The 23,635-nt window shown below is 39.1% G+C and overlaps 1 protein-coding gene across 3 annotated transcripts in view; it reads right to left on the bottom strand.

Moving 5' to 3' along the window:
• Scaper (S-phase cyclin A associated protein in the ER) overlaps positions 1–23,320 on the bottom strand; it is a 369,576-nt gene extending 346,256 nt beyond the window's left edge. For 2 of the 3 annotated variants that reach the window (XM_006971561.4, XM_076576323.1), the window contains exons 1-4: positions 23,178–23,319; positions 8,041–8,103; positions 4,220–4,337; positions 3,186–3,256 (exon numbers count right to left, since the gene is read on the bottom strand). In XM_006971561.4, the coding sequence (XP_006971623.1) occupies positions 3,186–3,256; positions 4,220–4,337; positions 8,041–8,046 (195 nt within the window). In that variant the 5' untranslated portion in view covers positions 8,047–8,103; positions 23,178–23,319. Of the gene's footprint in view, positions 1–3,185; positions 3,257–4,219; positions 4,338–8,040; positions 8,104–23,177 lie in introns of all 3 variants that reach the window. The other variant, XM_016004546.3, reaches the window with a different exon arrangement.
• Between the last annotated feature and the right edge of the window lie 315 nt (positions 23,321–23,635).

Below are 23,635 nucleotides of genomic sequence, written 5' to 3' on the forward strand. Positions count from 1 at the left end.
GTCAAATCATCAGGCTTGTTAGTAAGCACTTTTACCCAGTCATCCTGCCAACCAGCTGATCTCAGTTTTTTACAGGATACTATTCATGGAATAACAAACCCATTCCCACGATACCGGCATGATACTTTCTGCCAGGCTGAGACAGCAAGAAGATTCTCACCAGACTGGGACCAAGATCTTGGATTTCTCAGCCTCCAGAATTCAGAACTATATACCAGATAAACAGCTATTGCTTTTAAGTTACCCATTTTGTGGAAGTTTCTTAAAGCAGCACAAGACAGATTAAAACAATATAAACACTTTAGTCTTTGTGTATCTGAAACTGATTTTATTTCACTTCTGTAATGGAATAATTATCTGACTAAGCACAGAACCAGAGCTTAAGAGTTCTGTGGGTTCGATTGCCTTATAACTCTTAGCTACTGCTCCTTTGTCTTTTTGTGGCTCCAAAGACTGCTAGTGACCTGTAATCCGGTGTGATGTTACTTTTGGTAAGTTTAAAAACTTTCTTTTGCCCTGCTGTTCTGAAAACTGTAAAATAGATCTAAGTATAAAGCTATTTTTATTTATGCTGCTTAGCTCCAATTTATGTTCTAACACCCCTGAGAAGTCAGCAAGTAAAAAAAACCTTCAAGGCACACTTATTTTCTACTTTTGGAAGCCTTAGAATATGTGTACTAGAAATTCCACCGTAGATTCCTTCACATCTTCCTCGTCTTCGGTCCTCTCTTAGTCTAAATCCCCTCAGAGCACCCTCTAACTTGGAGGGTCTTTCACTATTCTCCTTCCAATGTCCCATTTATTAATTGTAGTTTTTCAAATTTTCACTGACACATCTATAAATATTTGAAATTAATACTTAACTGCTTTATTTCATAATTTACCAAATTTCCTGTAGTTATTCTTTCTCGTGAGGAACCTAAACTCATTTATTTGAAAGTTCTCTTTAGAATAGTATCTAACTTTTCATTACGTAAATAGAAAATTCTCATTTGCATAAAGTATTGACGGTTTTTATGGCATTTTCTTCATATGCTTTGATATTTTATTTGGCCAACTTATTTTGAGTTTCGTGTCTTTCACTTTCTTACTAGCTCACTTTTAGATGCCATCAATCTGGCCCATTACAGTTCTCCTTCCCGCGTCTTCTACTGGAGCCGACAGCCCTCCCTCAGGGAGTAAGACAGACTGAGTCTTCAGTCAGAGGTTACTCCTGAGAGCAGTCCCCACTGCAGACAGCCTCCAGACATCACTGCCATCAGCCACCACCCCAGCAGGGTGTGTCCTTTCAACCTCTGACAGAGAGTGTCTTTTTCATTCTAGTATTCTACAGTCCTATACAGGCCTAAGTGTGGTGATATATTGTGCACCCTAATAAACTTGCCTGAGGATCAGAGGACAGAGCCAGCCACTAGATTAGATACAGAGGTCAGGCAGTGGTGGCACATGCCTTTAATCCCACACTTAAGATCTCATGCCTTTGCTTGGGAAGCACACACACCTTTAATCCCAGGAAGTAATATGGCAGGGCAGAGAAAGGTATATAAAGCATGAGGAAACAGGAACTCTCTCTCTTTAGGCTGAGGATTTCGTAGAGGTAAGAACTAGTGGATGGCTGTTCTGCTTCTCTGATCTTTCAGCTTTCACCCTGATATCTGGCTCTGGGTTTTTTATTGAAAGACCATCTAAGATTCAAACAACACCTAAGTTTTCAAATCAGACTCTGAACATGTTTCCCACCACAAATGGCATCCAAGATCTTTATCCATTGGAACTCATCTTCCAGATGCTTTGACCACTTAGTCTGTGTCCCCAATCCACTCACTTCTAAAGAGAAAGTTCTGTTCTCTTTCTGTCTGGAGACAGTTATCTTGTTTTTTTTTTTTTTTTTTTTTTTTAAAGATTTATTTATTTATTATGTATACAATGTTCTATTTGCATGTATCCCTGCAGGCCAGAAGAGGGAGCCAGATCTCATTACAGATGGTTGTGAGCCACCATGTGGTTGCTGGGAATTGAACTCAGGACCTCTGGAAGAACAACCAGTGTTCTTAATCTCTGAGCCATCTCTCCAGCCCCCAGTTATCTTGTTTTAAAAATATCTTTTATTTATATCTAAAAAGAAAGTTTGTCATTGATGATTCTGTAAGATGCACTCTTTGTGAGCTCACAATGATAGCATGATTTGAAGTCCGTTTTCTTCACATCAAGTTTTTGGCTTATATAAACATAATATATCTAATAATATCAAGTTAAAATAACAAGTATAAAATTAAAAACTATGAAAAAGCTAACTATGATTACCCTGAACATTTTTAAAATAAGGGATTTTTAAATAAGCTGGATTCTCTACAGCTTTAGTGACTCTATTTGGAAACTTTTAAAGTCACTAAATTGTGACTTCTACAAACTAACAGTATCATTACTTACAGAAAGAATATATCACAAATTCCCAATATGGACCATGTTGTAGAAAAGTTAAGGTTATAAACTGAAAACTGACAGTATGGGCTGAAATACTGGCTGGCTGTCACTCACTGGGTTGTTACACAGCTCTCTGAGCTTCTGTTTCTCTTCATACAGTAACTTCACTTTCTCGTGATACTGTTGGAGGGTACACACATGTGTGCAGCTGTTCACCCCTAGGTACACATAGGGGGAGGCCATAGCAGGAGCAAAGGTGTCTTCATCTACTACTATCCACCTTATCCCGTTTAACTCAAGGCATTTCAGTAAACTGAAAGATTGCTGTTTTGGCTAGGTAAGCTAGCTAGCCACTCTGTAAGCTCCTAGGATCCATCTGTATCCGGCCCTCAAAAGTAGAGTTACAGGTACATATTGCCATATCTGGCTCTTTTTTTTAATGTGGACGATGAGGATTTGAATACAGGTCCTCATGCTTGCACAGCCAATGGGTCATCTCCCCAGCTCATAACTTCATTTTGTTAAGTGAAGAAAGTAAGGCCTACCGCCAAGGGTTACTATGAAAACAACAAAAAAAAGTATCTATTTATAAAGTACTCAGAACTAGATAAATAGTGAATTCAGAATCCATACTTTAAAATGTTACACTAAATTTTTATGTAAGTAAGATATACAATATTCAAGTCCTTAAATTTATATAACCAATAATATGCTCAGGAAATGAATTAAAGCAAATTAGTAGAAAGGTGCATATGCTGTACCTGTTTAGTGGTTTTATGAGTGCCTTGAATTGTCCTCTTAGATTTTCCACCAGTTTGACATTTAGGTTTTCCTTCAAAGCATGAGAAAGGAAATAGACACATAAATGAAAAGAGATAATATACAACTAAACTACAGGTGATATATAATATACAACAAAATGACACAATGCATTCAGGCATCTCTAGTACCTAATTTCCATCCAGAAACCATAGAACAGTACAATTTTATTCATCATCAATGAATATAAACTACTGATGAAGTTTTTTGTATTGATTTTTAAATCTATATTCTTAAGTCTTAAAGACTGCTTTATTCAATGACTTTCTTGAAGAGGAATCTTCAGCCCTGGAATTTTGTTTTTAAACATAAGCACTCTACTAATAAGATATTACCCACAGCCTAAGTGTATTCTTATTTAGCTTGAAACATTCTATCATGTAAGATTGCTCTCAAAGAAAGAGCAAATAATGCCACCAAGAATCTCCCATCAGTCAAATCTACGACAATCTGAACATAAAAGAGAGTCATATATTATGCCCCCATTTAATACTAAGTCAAGAATCTACACAAATTTAAATGTATAATTACACATATGTTTTAAATTAAAATGAAGAAGAGCTATTCTTTATATTAGAAGGCTAACTGACAAATGTAGAAGAAATTATGAATTTAGTAAATCAGCATTTCAGCTACCAGAATAATAGCTTAATAATTTCATTATTTTTTAAAATAGCAAATGAATAATACTTTTTAAACTATTTTTTACAAAATCAATTTCATTTACTATGTCAATTTGGTGAAAAGTTCTAATTGTGTAAACTGATTTTAAATCTACTCAAACTCTTCAGAACTAAATATAACCTTATACATTACATTTTTGCTTTGTTTCATTTTCTTTAGACAGGGCCTTGTTATATTGTCAAGGCTAGGCTTGAGCTCCTAAGATCAAGTAATCCTCCTGCCTCCAGTCTTCCAGCACACTCACCTGTCCTCCTAATTTACAAAGGGGAAAGCTAACTTCTAAAACACATACCATCATCGTCTTTGCTTTCTAGTGGGACACTCCAAGCGATCAGGTTTCTCGCTGTACGACCCTCCTCTGCAACAATTCTCCTCACTTTGTCATGACTATTGGAGCGCTGGAAGGAAGCCTAGATATATTGAAACAGTAATATTTACGAGACTATTAGGTATCAATCGCCATTTTGCATATAACAAAGTCATTATTCTTCATACTTATTCAGAGAGCAAATAATTAAAAACTATTTTGAGATGGCTCTGTGGATAAAGTACTTGTTGTATAGGCATGAGAAAAAGAGTTCAGATCTCCAAGATCCATGTAAAAACCGAGTGATATGGAACACGACTGTAATCTCAGTACAGGACGGGCAGAGACAGCCAGCGGTTTAATCAAAATAGGAAGTTCTAGGTTTAGTGGAAGACTGTCTCAAAAGATAAGATAGATGGCTCAGTCGTAAAGGCTCTGGCCAACAAGTGTGAAGACCTGAGTACAATCCCCATTACTCACATAGTAAAAGAACAGAACCGACTCCCGTAAGCTGTTCTCTGACCTCCACACATGCGCACTGTGGCACTTGCATACACACGTGTATGCATACACAAATGCATATATAATGACTTAAAAATAAAAGGGGAAAGGCTTGGGTGGTGGCTTAATGTATAAAGTGCTTACTGACACCAAAAAAAGCTGCAACAGTTTTTAAGACAAATCATAACATATTTTAAGCTTGTGGGAAGAATCCTATAGGGAGAAATTTTTGGTTATGTGAGATAAAGGGAATAAACATGGCAGCTAAATCTATAAACGTGAGGATCTCAGTTCTAACCACCAGAACCCAGGTAGAAAAGCTAAAACCCAGCACTGGAAGCAGAAACAGGAAGTTCCCAAGGGCTCCTGGCCAATAGGTGAGCTCCAGGTTCAGTGAGAAATACTATCTCAAATATAAGGTGGAAAGCAAGAGTATATGACACCCAGTGCTGACTTCTGGTCTCCACACACACATACACATATGTGTACCCCAACACATGCACAAACACACATATTCCCACACATGCACCATGACCACGTGGTGAGAGGGGGGAGACATCAACTGTCAACTCTGGCCTCCACATCATGAACACACAAACCAATCTGAGGTTTGGAATGTGGCTCATCAGACACCAAGTCTGTCTTAAGGTTTAAAAAACCTAAAATACGTTGCATGAGTTAGCTGTTTGAAACCTGGGACTTATGCAGGGACACTTGGCTCAATCTGGGAGAAGGGGACTGGACCTGCCTGGACTGAGTCTATCAGGTCGATCCCAGTCCCCGGGGGAGACCTTGATATGGAGGAGGTGGGAATGGGAGGTGGGCTGGGGGGAAGGGGAGGGGGGCAGGAAGGGAGAGAACAAGGGAACTGTGGCTATTATGTAGAACTGAATAGTATTGTAAAATAAATAAATAAAAATAATAATAATATATTAAATTAAAAAAACAAAAAAAAACCTAAACTAAAAATTTTAATTACTTCTAAAACAAATACAGTCTCAAGTTTCAACAGCTACATTGAGCAGCAGAACCACCAATCTGCACCTATGCCAGCCCCACATCTTACATATCAACAAGACTAGTGCGTGGAATAACAATCAAAATCCCAACGGAAGGAAATTCAAAAGAGAATGGCAAATGAGAGACTAGACATAAGACTAAAACTAGAGAAAAGACATAAATCTAAAGTAAAAATAAAACTCTTGGAGTGTTACCTAAAAACAATATTTTTAAAAGATAGGTCATATTTTATGCTCATGAGAAGAATCTGATAGACAGAAAATGTGTTATATGGGGAAAAGAGAACAAACATGCCTGCTAAATCTACGAGTGACAAAAAATAAAGTTTCAGTACACAAATGAATGAACTACTACTAAAAAATCTAAACTACTAGAAAGAAAATGATCCTACCTATTAGAATACTCTGATCAGAAACTAATTCATATCTTCTCTCCAGAACTTTTAGCCTTCTACTTCAATGTCTATGTTTACATCCCTTCACTCTTCTGGCCTTGCCCTGAATTCCCAGAAGCACCTACCTAATCAACTAAAGCTTTTACTCTTCTCTGTTTACTCTCACGCTTTCCAATGATGTAAAAAACCTCCTCCATTTATCTGAACTTACCGCTATCACTTAAGATTACCCAAACATAGTTTTAAACAAAAGCATCACTAAGGATTCCAGGCCAAATGAACAAGTTTAAATTGATGTCATACTGTTAGCTCTTTGAGATAATTTCCTTGTTCCCCTGTAGAAAATCTTACAGGTATAGACTTCATGACATAAAACTCACTGCTCCTATGTCCTATCTAACTCAAGTCCTCATAAAGTAACAAAAACAAAACAGATGACCTCACAGTCCCAAGTCTGCAGTAATACTAAACCTGAACCTTTGAATGCTCCTTTCTCCTATGAACATCACTATTACCAACTTAGTTCTTTTGTACTTAATGCAGAAAAACATAGAGGAAAAAGCCACCAGCTTGAGGATTGTCTTTATTCCTTATTCTAACATTTAACATGTAAAAAATTACTATTCATCTTGTATGTGCCCAGAACAGTTTTCATTTCATATTATGGATGCTTTTTGTAACATGCTGAATGTGCTCCTTTCAGTAAAAACTCAAAATCTGATCATTTTTTAACAACTAATTCTTATAAACATGTCAGTATCATAATGCTTTCAATCATTCTAGCATGATTAAATATTAAATTTGTAATACAATCAATGAGTATGAGATACATAATCACTTTATAGATGTCTATTTCAACAGCATTCTTACTCAGGTTCTTTTCTTACAGAGCTCAACAAATTTTGACTCAAAGTCATAGTGTGCCACCTAGTGCTACATAGAGATTTTACACAGGCTTGTTCAAATACTTAATGTTTCAAATAAAAGCAATAAACATCAGCATTAAGTTATATTTAAATCTTGCCCTATACACTCTAAGAAATCAATTACTCAGATGTTCACCACAGTCTACATACTTCTGAGACTTGCTCCTATATTCAAATCTTGCAAGGAGGGACTTGGGCAAGACTACATTCCCTCTTCCTAAGCCCTCCACTTGAGTAGTTTCAGGCATATAGAAGGGCCTGGAGACATTGAGTTGTCAAAGCGTCAGGAATGACAGCACATTTGCTTGCTTCCGTGCTTAGGTCCCCTACCTCGGCGCCCATCCAGGACAAGGCAACCTAGGAACTTAGCTTGGATTTACTTTTAACAAGAGAGGCTGGTCCTCATCTGTTTCCCTATGCCACATTCCACAAGTGTCAGACCGAGGCAGCAGCAGTGGCTGAAACAGTGACTAAGACTGAAGTTCACAGATGAAGAAGAGACGGCAGGAAGTAGGGAAAAGAGGAGCAAACAGCAAACACGTGGAAACCTAAAGTCAGTTTTTAAAACAGCTTGATCACAGTGGTCAGGGACACGGCTCAGCCGGTGAAGGCACTTGCTGCCAAGCCCAACAACCCAACTGATCCCCGGGACCCAGAGGGTGGAAGGAGAGAATCAACCCCTGAAACCTGTTCGATCATCTCCCCACGCACACACTATGCTACATGTGACACTGATAAACAAACAAACAACTGTGATTAAAAGAAAAAAAAAATAGCCGGGCGGTGGTGGCGCACGCCTTTAATCCCAGCACTCGGGAGGCAGAGCCAGGCGGATCACTGTGAGTTCGAGGCCAGCCTGGGCTACCAAGTGAGTTCCAGGAAAGGCGCAAAGCTACACAAAGAAACCCTGTCTCGAAAAAACAAAACAAAACAAAACAAAAACAAAAAAAAATAGCTGTACTCACCATCATTTTTAAGTCTCTTCCTTGGCAAGATCATTTACCATATAATCCCATGGGTTATAATTCCTGCAATTAAAATATATATCCTTAGTCATAGCATTATCACAAAATCATATTTAATCATTAAAAGATAAAATCTCACCCTCTATGTTTCTCATTACATTAAATACAACAAATTAATAAAACCGTATTTTATTTTGTTAGGATGCATAGCATACAGCAGGCTTTAAATACTCCACACTGAATAGTACCTCAATACTCCAAAATATAAAAACAAAATGGGAAGGAATCAATGCTAATTACAGGACTACCATAGTATATCCCAATCCAGAGGCATTAAGCTTCTTTTTAGTCTAACTCTTTACACAAAACATGCACATGCATTTTATATGCTTGGTTGAAGGTTTATTTTTATGTAATGTAAATGCGTGTTTGCCCACATGTAATGTAATTCACGTGTACAAAGTGTATATGCCTGTAAAAGCAGAAAAGGGCATCAGACTCCCCTGGAACTGGAATTATAGAGGATTATGAGCCACCTTGTGGGTACTAGAAATCAGACCTGGGTCCTGTGCAAGAGCAGTAAGTGTTCTCAACTGCTGAGCCATCTCTCTAGCCCTGAATTTCCTATCTTGACCTGATTCAGAATGTTTAACTAAAAGAAAGCTTCCATGAACATTTATCCCTACTGTGAGAAATTCACTCTTGCCTTCTTTGTTCCATTTCATTTTAAATAATGTTATTAACATGGCTCACTAATAAGCCCCAACTTAACACAGGAAATAATGTGTAATCTCTCCTTAGGAATTTCCATAAAATGGAGGTGAAAGAGATGGTTCAATGGTTATAGAAATTTGTTGTTCTTGCAGAGGACCCAGGTTCAGGACCCAAAACCCACATGGTAGCTTACAACCATTAATAATTTCAGATACAGGGATTCTGACACCCTCTTCTGGCTTCTATGGACACCAGACACATATGGTATATATACGAACATGCAGGCAAATTCATTAACATAAAATAAAAACAAATCTTTAAGAAAAGAACTTCAATAAACTGAAATTTTATCAGACTATTTTATTTTAATCACCTTTAATGTAAGTGTCCACACAGAACAGACCTTACTTTTCAGGAAACATAATTAATATAGTCAAATTTTCACTCAAAAGAAACACAAAGTAGAGAAACTAGACTGTGTGTGTGTGTGTGTGTGTGTGTGTGTGTGTGTGTGTGTGTGTGTGTGTTTCTGTGTGTACCTAACAGTGCAACAAGAAACACTGACTAAAAGAAAGTAGCAAATGAAGCCAAACATTCTAATAACCTTGTCATTTAGACCCAGTCAAGTGAATATGCTCCTTTTAAAATAAACTTCTAGGCTGGGGTGTGGCCCGATGATAGAGTACTTGCCTAGTATACTTGAGACCCTGGACTCAGTTACCTGCACTATAAGAAATATAGTTTTAAAGCAGCTCAAAATAGCATACATACCCATCAGCTAAAGATTATACACAACGTGATATAACCAAACAATACAATTATTATTTGGCCATAAAAGGAAATTAAGTTCACATATTTCAATACATATGAACTCTGAAAATATTGTACATTGTGAAAAAGGTTATAAAAGATCACATATTGTATGATTTCATTTATATGAATTGTCCAGAATAATTAAATCCATGGAGTCAAAAGGTAGAGGAATGGGGAGGAAATGGAAGTAACCACAAAAAGAGAACAGGCTACCTCTCAGGGTGGTAACAATGTCCCCAAATCCACTGTGGTGTAGACACCCAGCTCTGTGAACACATGATAGTCGAGTTTTAAGTAGGTGAACGACATGGTACATGATTTAGGCATGGGTAAAGCGCTGTATTCTTTACGTACATTGCCCACGCTCACAAACCTCCAGCTCCACCCCACCTGACTCAAGTGAAAGACGGTCTTCACAGTCAGCTATCTCACCCCAAGTTTTCTCCTATCCTTCACCACTCCTTGCCAGTATTCATTCCATTCCAGCCACACGGGCCTCTTTATGTTTCTTAACACTTGAGTCTCAGGGGTTTAGACTTGGGCCTCTCTCTGTCTCTGCCAAATGTGACTTTCTCAGTGAGCACTATTTAAAACTGCAACCCTCCCAAACAAGCAAGGTTGTGAGTTCATCACTACTAGAGTAGCCTATAAGAAATTAAAGGGAGTTAACCACATGAAAAATAAAACCACCACAGTGATGGTAGAAAATAACTTTAACTCTAACAAGAAAGTTAAAATACAAACACTAAAAATAAATGATGCTGAGTGAATGGCACATGTAATTTCAGATTCTCAGGAGACTGAGAAAGGAGGATCACTTGAGGTCAGGAGTAAGGTACCAATCTTGACAATAGAGGCAACATTGTCTCAAGAAAGTAAATTTAAAAAAACTACTAATTCCAACAATTTATTAAGCTACACAATATGTGAAAGATGTAATCTATGACATCATTAACATAAAATGTTAATGCAATTTTATTTTTGAGGGTTGGTTTTTTTGGGGGGGGGATGGTATGTGTTTTTGTTTCCTTTTTGTTGTTGTTGCTGTTGTTTGTTTTTCTTTTTTGTGGGGAGGGAGTTGAGACAGTCTATGTAGCCCTGGCTGTCTTGGAACTTGCTACCATAGACCAAGCTGGCCGAGAAATCACAGCAATCCACCTGCCTCTGCATCCCAACGTCTGAGATTAAAGGCATATTTTTGTTTTCTTAAGAGGTCTTGCTTTTTTTACCAAGGCTAGCCTCTAATATGCAATTCTCCTGCCTCTGCTTCCTGAGTGCTGAGACTATAGGCGTAAACCAGATGAAGTTAAATTTTTAGCATCTTAGAACAGATTATAAATTATAGGATGCTTTGTGTATGCCTCTGATAACAACAAAGAAAAACTTAGAATAGATACACGATAAATAAAGACCAAAAAATCAAAAATTGTGATCAGTTTTTTAATAAAATCACAAAGGAAAATATCAAGAAAGAAACTGAAAGTGAAAAAAACTACAAATCAGAACATAATCATTGTAGTAAGGGTTTTCAATCTACCATTAACTACAAATGGATTACATTCCCCAATCAAAAGATTTTTTTAAATGATCAAACAACATATTGCTATAATCAACTTTAACCTTCAGAAAGAAAATAAGCTGAAAACAAGAGGATTAAAATATATATTCCATGTAAATGAGATCCCAAAGAAAGCAGAGGTATTTTACCAGACACAAGACATTTTAAGCCAAAAATTGCCACAAAAGAGTCATCATCTGATAAAAAAGTCAATTCTCAAGAAAATATAACAATTGTAAATATATCCCAAACTTGGAGTAACTAAAAAGATAGGCAAATGTTAACAGAATTGAAGACAAAATTACAGTGATCTAATACTAAGGATTTCAATACCCAACTTTTAAGAAAGGATAGCTCTGGACATATAATCATTTAGAAAAAAAGTTAACATGAACAATACTACAGATCAAATGAACTAAACCAACATATTTAGAATATTACACTCAACAACAAAATACACACTATTCTTTAATCACAAATGTAACATTTTCTAGGGTAGATTATATGATAAGCCACAAAACAAATGTTAATAAATTCAAAATTTTAAGTGGTATTAATTTTCAGACCACAGATGGTATAACACTATTATAGAAATCATTGATGAGAAAAAAAATTTTAAATTCACAAGTATGTAGAAACTGAGCAACGCATTCCCCAAAAATCTATAGGTTAAAGAAGAAATCAAAGGAGAGATAATAAAACACCTTGGGATAAACTAAAATGGAAATATAAATAGCAAAGCATGTATCAGGACAAAGTCTAAGAATGGATTTATGTGAGGAGAATTCTAAGCACTTCTGAGAAAACTCCAAGAAGACAAGACAGTCTTGTGATCTCAGTTTTGTTTTGTTTTGTTTGGCTTTTAATGTTTTTTCATGCCCCTCCCAGGTGTAGCAGATAGGAGTGAATTTACTTCAGAATATTCATTATGACTGGCTATTGATATTTATTTATATGCCTCTGTGGAAAAGTGTGTCTTTGCCACATGTGTCTCGCCCACCACGTGTGGCTTGCCCCTGTGATTATACACTTTAATCATGTGACTTCTTTTAACCCACAGAGTATAAATTGTCTGATGCTCTGAATAAAGTTAGCTATTGCATGAGACTACATAGATTTTCTAACCTGAAACTTTTAAATAAAAAATTTATTAATTTTTGTTTTATAGTCTGTCTCACTTATCGGCTCCATCCTCCCAGGTCCCACTGCCTCTAAAGCAGTAAACACATATAAACATGGTAAAAGCAGTTCTAAAAGGAAACTTTAAAACAATGAATGCCTATTTAAGAAAAAAGAAATAATCTAACTACCCAACCCAAGGATCTAGAAAAAGATCAAAACTCAAAGACATCAAAAAGGAAACTAAAAATCAAAATAGAAAAATGAAAAAAGTCTAAAAAACAGATAAGATCAATGAATCTACAAGCTAGTGTTTCAAAAGAAAGAGAAAAATGTCTGATTAGACTAAGAAACTTGGCAGGAACCTGGAAACAGGTACTGAAACAGAAGCCATAAAGGATTGCTGCCTACTGGCTTCCTTCCCATGGCTTGCTTGCTCAGCCTGCTTTCTTATACCACCTAGTGGCACCACCTTCCAGTAGGCTGGGCCCTTTCTCATCAACCATTAATCACGAAAATGCCCCACAGTGCTGTGGAATGGTCTGTATGTTAAATTGCTCTGATTGGTCAATAAATAAAACACTGATTGGCCAGTGGCCAGGCAGGAAGTATAGGCGGGACTAACAGAGAGGAGAATTGAGAGAAGAGGAAGGCAGAGGGAGTCACTGCCAGCCGCCACCATGACAAGCAGCATGTGAAGATGCCGGTAAGCCTCGAGCCACGTGGCAAGGTATAGATTTATGGAAATGGATTAATTTAAGCTATAAAAACAGTTAGCAAGAAGCCTGCCACGGCCATACAGTTTGTAAGCAATATAAGTCTCTGTGTTTACTTGATTGGGTCTGAGTGGCTGTGGGACTGGCGGGTGACAGAGATTTGTCCTGACTGTGGGCAAGGCAGGAAAACTCTAGCTACACCACAGACTTGCCCATAGGCAATGTGATGCAGGTATTTTCTCAGTTGAGGTTCCTCCAGCCCAGTGGTTCTTCTAGCCCAATGTTCCTCTAAGACCCACTAATATAGTTCCTCATGTTGTAATTGACTCCCAACCATAAAATCTATTTCATTGCTACTTCACAACTGTAATTTTGCTACTGTTATGAACTGTAATGTAAATATTTCTGGAGACAGAGGTTTGCCAAAGTGGTCATGACCCACAGGTTGAAAACTATTGCTCTAGCCAAAACTGTATAGATTTGTGTCAAGTTGACAAAAAAAAAGAAAAAAAAAAGCCACAACCAGGGCAGATCTATACATAAATTCTCAAGATTAAGAAAAAAAAAAAAACCTGCTTGATCTAATTAAATTAAGAAACATTTCAGGTGTCTGGAGCCATGGCTTATAGGTAAGAACAGTATATTGCTCTTGCAAAGGACCCAGATTTGCTCCCAGAGATCACATGACATTCACAGTCCCCTGTGAGTCCAGTTCCAGGTTATCTGACACCCACTTCTGGCCTCTGCAGTCACACACATTATGCATACCTGCAGGCAAACACTTATAAACATAAAACAAAAATTAATAAATTTTTTATTTAAAAGTTTCAGGTTAGAAAATCTATGTAGCCACAGATGACCTTGAACTTCTGATCCACCTACCACCACTATCTAAGGGCTAGGGTACAGGAGTGTGCCAGCAAGACTTGGGTTTTTGTAGGTAAATTGATGAACCTTTTAGATCCAGACTAATCAAGAAGAGAGAGAGAGAGAACACAAAACAGAAATGACATTACAACAGATCCCACGGTAAATACAAAAGATCGCTGAGTACTACTATGAACACCCTAGAAAACCTAGAAGAGTGAATACATCTATAGACACTTAAAACCTACCTGAACAGAATCATAAGAACAAAGAACACCTGAACAGATCAAAAATGAGTGATGAGATTGAATTAAAAAGCCTCCCAACAAAGAAAAGTCCAGGACCAGATGGTTTTACTGCTGAATTGCACCAAACTGTTAAAGAAAACTTCTATGAATTATCAAACTATTTGAAAAATCTGGAAGAGAATCATTCCAACCACAGTCCATGACACCAACATTATCCTGATGCCAAGGGCAAACATATGAAGAGGAAGGAAAGATGAAGGAAGAAGACTACAAACCAACATACCTAATGAATACAGATGTAAGAACTCTTACAACTACTGACTCCGACTCCAAACAACACATCAAGAAAATCATACTCCAGGATTAAGTGGTATTTTTCTCAAAGATGCTAGGAGAAAAAGAAGCCATTTACACCATTGTAGGGAATGTAAATTAGTACGGCCTTTATGGAAAACAGAATGGAGGTTCCTTAAAATATTTTTTAAATTACTATATAATCCAACAATCACTTCTAGTAAGTATCTAAAAGAAATTAAATAATATTAAATATATTGCATCTTCTTTTCAGCATTACTCACAATATCCAAGATAATCAAACCAAGTGTCTGTCAATGGATGGTTACATAAAGAAAATGTGCTGTTTTTGTGGGGTTGTGGTATAGTTTTTAACCTTTCAAAAAAAATCTTGTGATTTTTAACAACACAGATTAATCTGGAGCATATTATGCTAAGAAAAAAAGCCAAGCACAGAAAAATAAATACTGTATGATTTTACTTATTGTGAAATATAAAGTAATTGATCTCACAGAAGCAGAGTGCAGAATGGTAACAGCCAGGAACTAGAAGACTGGAGAGAGACAGAGGAAAAAAACCCTAGGAAAATACAAAATTAAATGGCACAAAGTTTCTTGAGGATTCTGAAAAAATGCTAGAAGCTTATTGTACAACATAGACACTATGGTTAATGCTAATACCTGAAAACACTTAAGAGTTTAGATCTTAAATATTCTGTGATGGTTAGCTTTAATTGTCAACTTGACCCAACCTAGAATCACTAGGAAGACAGTCTCAATTTGGGGATTGTATACCCTGGTTTGGACTCCACACAAATCTGTGCAGGATTATCTGAATTAAGTGGGAAAACCCAACCCACTGTGGTTGGCATCATTCCCTTGGCACTTGCTGCCAAGTCTGAAGACCAGAGCTGGATTCCTAGAACCCATATGATAGAAGAAGAGAATCAACTCTTGACAACTTTATCCTCTGATCTCTGCCCATGCATGCAAGTGTGAGGATGACTGAAGAAGTGTGTGTGTGTGTGTGTGTGTGTGTGTGTGTGTGTGTGTGTGTGTACACACACAAGTGTAATTAAAAAACTTTTTAAAGGCTACCAATTCTTCGAACACAGCTCAAAAGTCATCATCACGAAGATACGCAGTTTTTTGTTTGTTTCTTCCTTTGGTTCAGACCTATGGCCTTACACATATCAAGCAAGCGTTCTACCTGTAAAGCCATTCCCCCCATTCATGAAGCCTACATTTTTAAATCCCAGCTGATAGAGATCTTAATCTGAACTCATAGACTAGTTTTATTTACACACACACACACACACACACACACACACACACACACACACACACAAAGTACACATATACACTCATACTTTTCCTCACTGGCTCTAGCTATAGGACATTAAGAAGTCATGCAATGTAGTTGGGAACATGAACTCACAGCTGTTCGGAGCACATATCAATGCACAAAATCAAGCCACCCAAAGTTCCAGCATCAAAATAGGAGGGGCTCATGAAGTCCCACCCCTGTTTGAGGATATACTGACAAATGGTGGCTGCTAAGGAAGGAAAAGTCAGTTTTCTTCAGAGATGTAGACCCTGAAAGACTACACATGCTCCAGTAGATGGAGCCACCCATCTGTACAAACAGGCAGCACTAAATGGACTCCATGGGTATCTTTAAAAAGAGAGCACATGTAGTTGGGAGGGAAAAGAACAGGGAAAGAATTTGAGTAGAAAGAAAGAAGAGTGAATTTAATCATAACACATCATATGCATATATGATATTAAAGAGAAACATTTTAAAAGAAGTCATTTAACCTTTGTAGCAATCTCTTCTATAAAATGAAGGTTGAATATTTATGTTCCTCCCCCAAAAAATAACAATATTTTTCACACAAAAATCTATAGAAAATGTTCAAAACCATTTTATACATAATAGCTCCAAACTGGCAATGATTCAAATATCCATCAACAGAAGAATAATCAAATTGTAGTATATCCACGTAACAGAATGCTACTCACAGAATGGAATGAACTACTTATACACATAACAGAGGAATACCAGATATTACACCCACAGAAAGAAATGGCAAGCGAGTATCCAATGATTCTGTTTATATGAAGCTACATATTAGGCAAAAGTAATCTTAGCTAAGAAAAGGAGAAGGAGGCTGTTGAGCTGGTTGGAGGGATTGAGAAGGAGCAGGAAGGAACTTCCTGGAAGGATAGAAATATTCTACAAATGGGCTAGAGAGATGGCTCAGCAGTTAAGTGCACTATTTCCTCTTCCAGAGGACCCAGGTTCAATTCCCAGGACCCATATAGAGACTTAGAACCATTTGTAACTACAGTTCCAGGGGAACCAGTGCCCTCTTCTGGCTTCTGTAGGCAATGCAGGAATGTGGTGCATAGCACACATACAAGCAAAACACCCATACACATAAAATGAAATCACAGGGAAAAAAAAAAAAAAAGAAATGCTTTACATGTGGATTATTGGTTCACAGTTTATACTCTGAAATAAACCCATACAGTAGGGAAGAATATACTGTGGGACCGACTTCTAATTTAGCTGTTCACTAGAATCATAATTATGTAACTTTGGATATGTTATTATTCCCTCAGGACTTATTTTCTTTCATAATATAAAATAACATCTACTTTACAAAGTTAAGTGGTAGTGCGCTAGAGTGGAAATTTCCACCAGATGACACATAGATGCCCAAATAATTTCTGAAATATTACAAAAAACCCAGTACATGATAAATGTTTTCCTCTTTCTCCCACTTCTCTCCCATTTCAAGACCCTGAGGTCAGTATCAACAACTGAAGACCTCTCCCCTACAGCAAGAAAGAAAGACTGCAGCATTGCACGGTTCACTGGTTACGAAGAAATACCTCCTTTCAGTCATTCCAACCAGTCTGTGAAGCTGTGAACTCTACACGCCTTCCCAATAAAGACAGCTTTAGAGGACACATACTTTGCAAGCAGAAACCAAATCCTATGACCATATGAACTAATATGAAGAATATGAAGAATGTGGTACCCACTGGAAAACAGAGCAGACATCCAAAGGGCATACTGAGGAGAATGTGATCTCTACAGTCAGACTCATACATACTCCAAGGCTGCCATGTACACATTACACAACCTTTAGGAAAGTTATCTAATTGTTTTTTTAAGAGTTCACAGTTAGACAAAGGGAATAGAAATATCTACCCTGTAGGTTTATTTTCAAATTTAAAGAAATTTTATGTGAAGAACCTGACAGCCCAGAACCTCTATTCAAACCCTGATAACTGTACAATACAGAAATTATGAGTGACTGTTCATGAAGTTTCCTGATTTTCTGAATTATAACTATACCACAATTACAAAACACCAAAGATTGAAATTATTAAATTTAAATATACTTTTAAATTACAGAATAAGAATAATGGCTCAGAATGGAATCATAATCTCTTAAGTTCTACCAGATCCTGATTTACCCCAAATCTCACCATCATGCCTCAAGCACTGCTGTTCCATTTGGCACTTAGTAGATTATTACCTCTGCCTCCAAATTGAAACAAGTCATGGCGCTGAGGCAGAATTCTGAATAAGAGGGTAGTCTGGGCTACAAAGCAAAACCTTGTCTCAAAAAAAAATTCAAATTTTCTTTCTTCTTGGAAAATTCAAGATAGTTCTTTGAACAAAAGGAAAACTACTGCAATGTGTACACTAATAAACATGAGTAGGTGATATGTGCTTCACAATACAGCATCTCAAGATTGCAAGAATTTCCGGGAAGCAATCCCTTCAATGATATAATCTTTAAAAAAGAATTCAAAGACAGCACAAGAGTGGAACACATTTCAAATTAAAACAGTAGCAGTATGTAGGTTAAAGGGCCATGTCCTCATTTCTGCAAAAGAGATATTTAAATGACTAACAACTACAAGAAAAGATGTTCAAATCACTAGCCATTAGGTAAACAAATCAAAACCACAATGAGGTATCACTTCCCATCACTCAGCTATCTACAGTCAAAAAGACAGGACTAGAATGTCAAAGGAAATGGAGAAAATGGAACCTTCCTCACACACTGCAGTGGGAATGCAAACTGGTACAGCTGACCGAGTACAGCATCTGGCCGTTCCTCGTGAGTCACCATACCCAGTAATTCCACTCCTACAGCCACTCACAGGAAATGAACACACAAGACCACACAAAACTTACACAAGAATGCCCACAGCAGCACTGCCCTAACAACTACAAATAAAAACATACAAATAACCAAGGATTGTCCAACAGGTAAATAAAATGGGGGATGCCTACACAATGGAATGCTAGTTACTCATAAAAAGGAGTGAAGTGCTAGTACATGCTGTCATATAAACGATTCTTTAAAATGTGCCAAACAGAAGTAGCAAGATACAACAGAACACGTATTATATGATTTTATTAGTGTGCTATATCTGGTAAGGCAAATCCATGGGTTAGTATTCAGCTGGGATTAGAGGTCAGGAAGGTCTGGGGCAAAACTGTATCGTTTGGACATGGCACACTCACAGCAGCTGTGGTTGCCCGCAGGCAAGCTGAACAACACAAAGCCAGTCAACACGCTAGCACAGGGGGGAAGAGGGCCATGGGCTCCCCCTCCTAACTGAGGAGCTATGATCACTCAGTGGCTTCTGGGTGTGGGAGAGCCAGTTTTCTTTAAGGGTATAGCTCAACCCCACTCCAGTAGATGGCCCCAAGCCTAGGAGTTACAGGCAGCACAAATTTGAGTCAGTGGGTTATTAAAAAGAAACACACTGTCAGTCACATTTGGTTCTAGAATAAAGTATCTCTTAGCCTCTTTAACTTAAAAAAAAGTTTTAAAGAGGATACAAAATTGAGGGGGTAATAAGGAGGTGAGTTGATCTGGGAGGTATTGGGGAACAGGTGATGAATATGATCAAAGTAAGTTGTAGTTTTTAAAAAAACTTCAAAGAATAAAAATAATTCTTTCTTTAAAAAAAGAAAGTCTGAATGTTTTCCTGAGTTTGGTACTTAACACTGTTATAGATAAATTCAAAAGCTATCAATAATTTTTCACATTTTTGGTAAGTACAAACTAAGTATATTAGAGCAAAAATGAATATCTTTAAAAGTAATACAGAAACTTCGTAATTCCTTATTGTTTAAAGAGTTTTTCAATTGCTTCAGTACATACTGCCATGAATAAATCAACTGAGAAGTATTTTTTCCTGTCAATATGGCTTGGCCAACTGAAAACAGCAGCACCACCTCTTTCTTCAAAAGCAGGCCAACATACACTAAAATTTTTACAAATAAAATGGGGACATGGTTGTCTTTTATGGAAAAATATCAATCGTGTAGATTGCTCAAAAAGACTGATATATAGCAGTTCATTCTCTACTTTTGCAAGCTTTCAAAATACACAAGAAACCCACTATTTAAATTTAAGGTCAGTCTGAGCTACAAAGACCTGTCTCTCGAGACCAGAAATGTGCTGGAATGATACCTCAGCCAGTGAGGTGTTTGCCACACAAGCAATAGCATCAAACATGAGCCACTGATTTCAACTCTCAGTACCCATTGAAAAAGCCCAAGTATGGTTACCCACAGTTATAAACCAGGATCAGGGAAACACAAATAGGATTACTGAGACTTGCTGACCAGCTACCCTGTCTAACCAGTTAAGCAAGGCCCAGGTCCCAGCAAAAGGCCCTGTCTCAAAAAATAAAGTGGCCAGCTCCTGAGGAATGGCAGCTGAGCTTGGCCTCTGGCTTCTACCTACATCAGTAGTTAAAAAAAAAAAAAAAGGGGGGGGGGGGACCTACTTAGCAACATTCATGAAATCCTCAGTATGTCGGAGAGGGAATTATTCTCTTTTACTAAGGGTAGCTCCAGCACTGGACTCAGCTATTTTTTCACTGTCTGAGTTTGCCTTCTCTTCGTGTAATAAGATAGCTGACCAAAAGCAACTTGGGGTGGGTGGATTTCAGCTTAAAGATTACAGTCTGTCATGAAGGAAAGTCACGATGGATTCAGCCTGGATGCAGGAACTGAAGCAGAGGGTACAAAGAAAGCTGCTTGCTGGCTTGCCTCTCCTGGCTGTCTCAGCTAGCTTTTCTGCACTACCAGGGACCACCTAAGGGTGGCACCATAAGCAGTGGGCTGGGCTCTCTCACATCTATCATCAATTAAGAAAATGTCCCATAGACTTGTCTACAGGCCAATGTGACAGAGGAATTTTCTCAGTTTAGATTCCCTCTTCCCAGATGACTAATCAAGCTGACAAAAAAAAAAAAAAAAAAAAAAAAAAAAAAAAAAAAACTAACCAGCACAGTACTAAGCAAGACTTAGCCAAAAATGCTTGTAAAAAAGTTACATCACCCAGAAAGAAAAAAAAATGCAAAAAGAATTACATGGACTTAAACAAGCCACTTGCAGTATTTTCAATTTTTCATTTTATTATTTTATGTGTATAGGTGTTTGTCTATGTACTATTTGCATGTCCGGTGCATGAGGAGACCAGAAGAGGGTGTCAGATCCCCCAGAACTGGTGATAAACCATCATGTGATTGCTGGGAATTGAACCTGGTTCATTTCCTCTAGAAGAGCAACTGGTGCTCTTGATCCTCGGAGCCATTTTTCCAGCCACAGCCATTTGTAATTTTTATGTCTACAGTTTCAAAAGTGATAATTCCACAGTATTGATATTGTACCATTAGTGAAGACTGTTATATTACCTAGCATATAACAGCATACACTGTGTGTACAAGCATGTATATGTGTGTGGGTATGCATGAATGTGTGTGGATGCCATAGGTTAATGTCAGATGTTTATTCAGACACTCTCTACCTTATTATTTATGTGTGCACATATGGGCAAACACGAAGACCAAAGGTTCACTGTCCACTGTTTTTGTTTTTTGGAGACAAGGTCTCTCACTGAATCTGCAGTTCTCTACTCAGCTAGCCTGGCTGGTCATCAAGTCCCTGGAATCTACCTGTCTCCGCCACAACCACCATCACCCTAGTAGTGTGGCTACAGATGTATACTGCGACATGTGTCTCCTCAAAATTCATATTGAAATCCTAGCTTCTGAGGTAACAGTAATAGGTAAACACTTGGGGAGGTAATTAAGAGCAAGATTCTTCATAAACGGGATTGATACCCTTATAAGAGAAGTTAAAGGACGACCTCTGTCCCTCCTCATGTGGGGGTATAGAAGGTGTCATCTAAAATCAGCAAGTAGGTCATCACTAAACACAGAATCAGCTAGCACCTTCATCTTGGACTTCCCCAACCGGAACCGTGAGAAATCAACCCCTGGTCTCTATACACTCCTCAGTTTAAGGTCTTTTGTTACAGAAGTCCAGCAGACTAACTCGGAGAATTTTACAAATGCAGCTCAAGGGAATGTGGAAAAGAGCAGGAACGGAGCATTTGCTGACGGCTTGCTATGCGGTTCTTTACAGAAACAATCCTTTTCTGCTGGTAACAATTTTATGAGGTGGATGGTATCCAAATGAGGGAAGCTGAAGGACAAGGTGCACTTGAGACTCTGGCCTTCAAAGCCACCACACCCCACTTTCTCCCACCAACGCCATGTCCCAAGTGCCATTTAAAAATGACTCTATTAAAGATAGATATCAGTGAACATTCTCAAGTCATTTCAGTGTACTTAAGTCAATCTGCAAGCATTTTGCAGAAAGTCATGGTTAACATAAAAAAAAAAATACCAATGCAAAGCACCAACATAGGCCAGGGTGGGTTAGTGCTGTGCTTTATCAACCTTAACTCTGGATTCTAACACATCACCAGAAGTGATCTGGGTAAGTCACAATCTCTTTGAGCCCCAGGTTCCCTATTTATAAATGTCCACATCACTTGTCTCCTTCTTCCCCCATACGATGCTGATGGGAAAAAAAAAAATCTGTAAACTGTAGTACATACATAAGGAATCATTATGTGTTCGGAAAGATAATTGTAGTGAATTGCTATTTCGTGAACAATAACTTGGCACACTTGAGAGATACAGTCGCCCACCAGCAGGAAGCAGCCCTGGGGCTGACAGGCCCCCTTCAGAGGGAGCCTCTTGACAGCAGCAGGTGCTGAATGGGGAGCAATTTTCTGGCTGCTTTCTAACAAGTTCAAAGCTCTCTGCAGTCAGCTGCTGACTCTAACCTGCTGCCTTGAGCAAACCTGAGCAGGGGGGGGGGGGTGGGTGCTCACAAATTACTGGGGTGAGGACGCTGAGGCGGGAGGCTCGCAGGTGAGAGGCCTTCCTTTTGCACCTGAGGCCCCAACGTTCAACATGTGTAAAATGGGAAAGAAAAAAGAAAAAAGAAATGTCTCCCACCCCCTGCTCCCCTGAGAAAGCTAAGACCTGAAATCAAGTTTCATGGAGAGTGTGGCCAAGCCCTGGCGGAAAAGATGCTGGAGCGGTCAACTGCCAAATGCAGGCAGGCAGGCAGCTCCTGAGGACCCCGCGGCAGGGGCATGCCAGAAGCCGGCACTACCTGCTAGAGACCGCATCCTGGCCCGGGCTCGCTCCCGGCCCCGACGGGGCTCACGGTCCCAAGACCCTCACAGCCCAGTGGGGCTGAGGGCCGGCTGGACCCTCGCCACCCGAGCCGGGCCTCCTCGGTCAACCCCCACGGCTCCCCTCCCCGGCCCCACGCCCAGGTGCCTGAGGAGGTGGAAGGGCGCCCCGCCGCCATCTTGTCCCCTCAGCCCCGCAACACAGGCTGCCCGCGCCCCTCTGGGGCCCGTCCGGGGCGAGGAGACGCGCGCCCCTCGCGGACACTTACCCGGGCCGCCCTGCGCACTTCGGGGCGGCTCCCAATGTCCCGGCGGGAAAGGGGCGGGGTGGGGCGGGGCGGCCGCCGAGAACCGGGCGGGGCGGATGGCCTGCGCGCCACGTGACGCCAGCCCAAGCCTAGCCCCGCCCCCTAGGCTGGCCCCGGCGATTCGCGCAGGCGCATCCGGGCTCACGCCGTGGAAAAGTGAAGCGTTTCCTCTCAGCGCTTACTTTCCCCAAAGCTGTTCTTTTTCCTTGCGTTGATAGTCCTCGGCTTCTGGCCACACGGGCCCCTTTCTCAGATTCAGCCTTCCCCCCACTGCCTGTCTTATCACCAGAGTCCACATATGAAGGACCTAGCAGGTCCTCTTGATAAATCTGTGCGTGACTGTTTCACAAAAGCACCTGGAGCTTAGCCTGCATTCTAAGGCTTGCTTCAGACGTCGTGTGCCAGACTTGGATCCAAGG

This window comes from Peromyscus maniculatus, chromosome 7 (assembly GCF_049852395.1).
Source record: "Peromyscus maniculatus bairdii isolate BWxNUB_F1_BW_parent chromosome 7, HU_Pman_BW_mat_3.1, whole genome shotgun sequence".
Classification (NCBI taxonomy): Eukaryota; Metazoa; Chordata; class Mammalia; order Rodentia; family Cricetidae; genus Peromyscus; species Peromyscus maniculatus.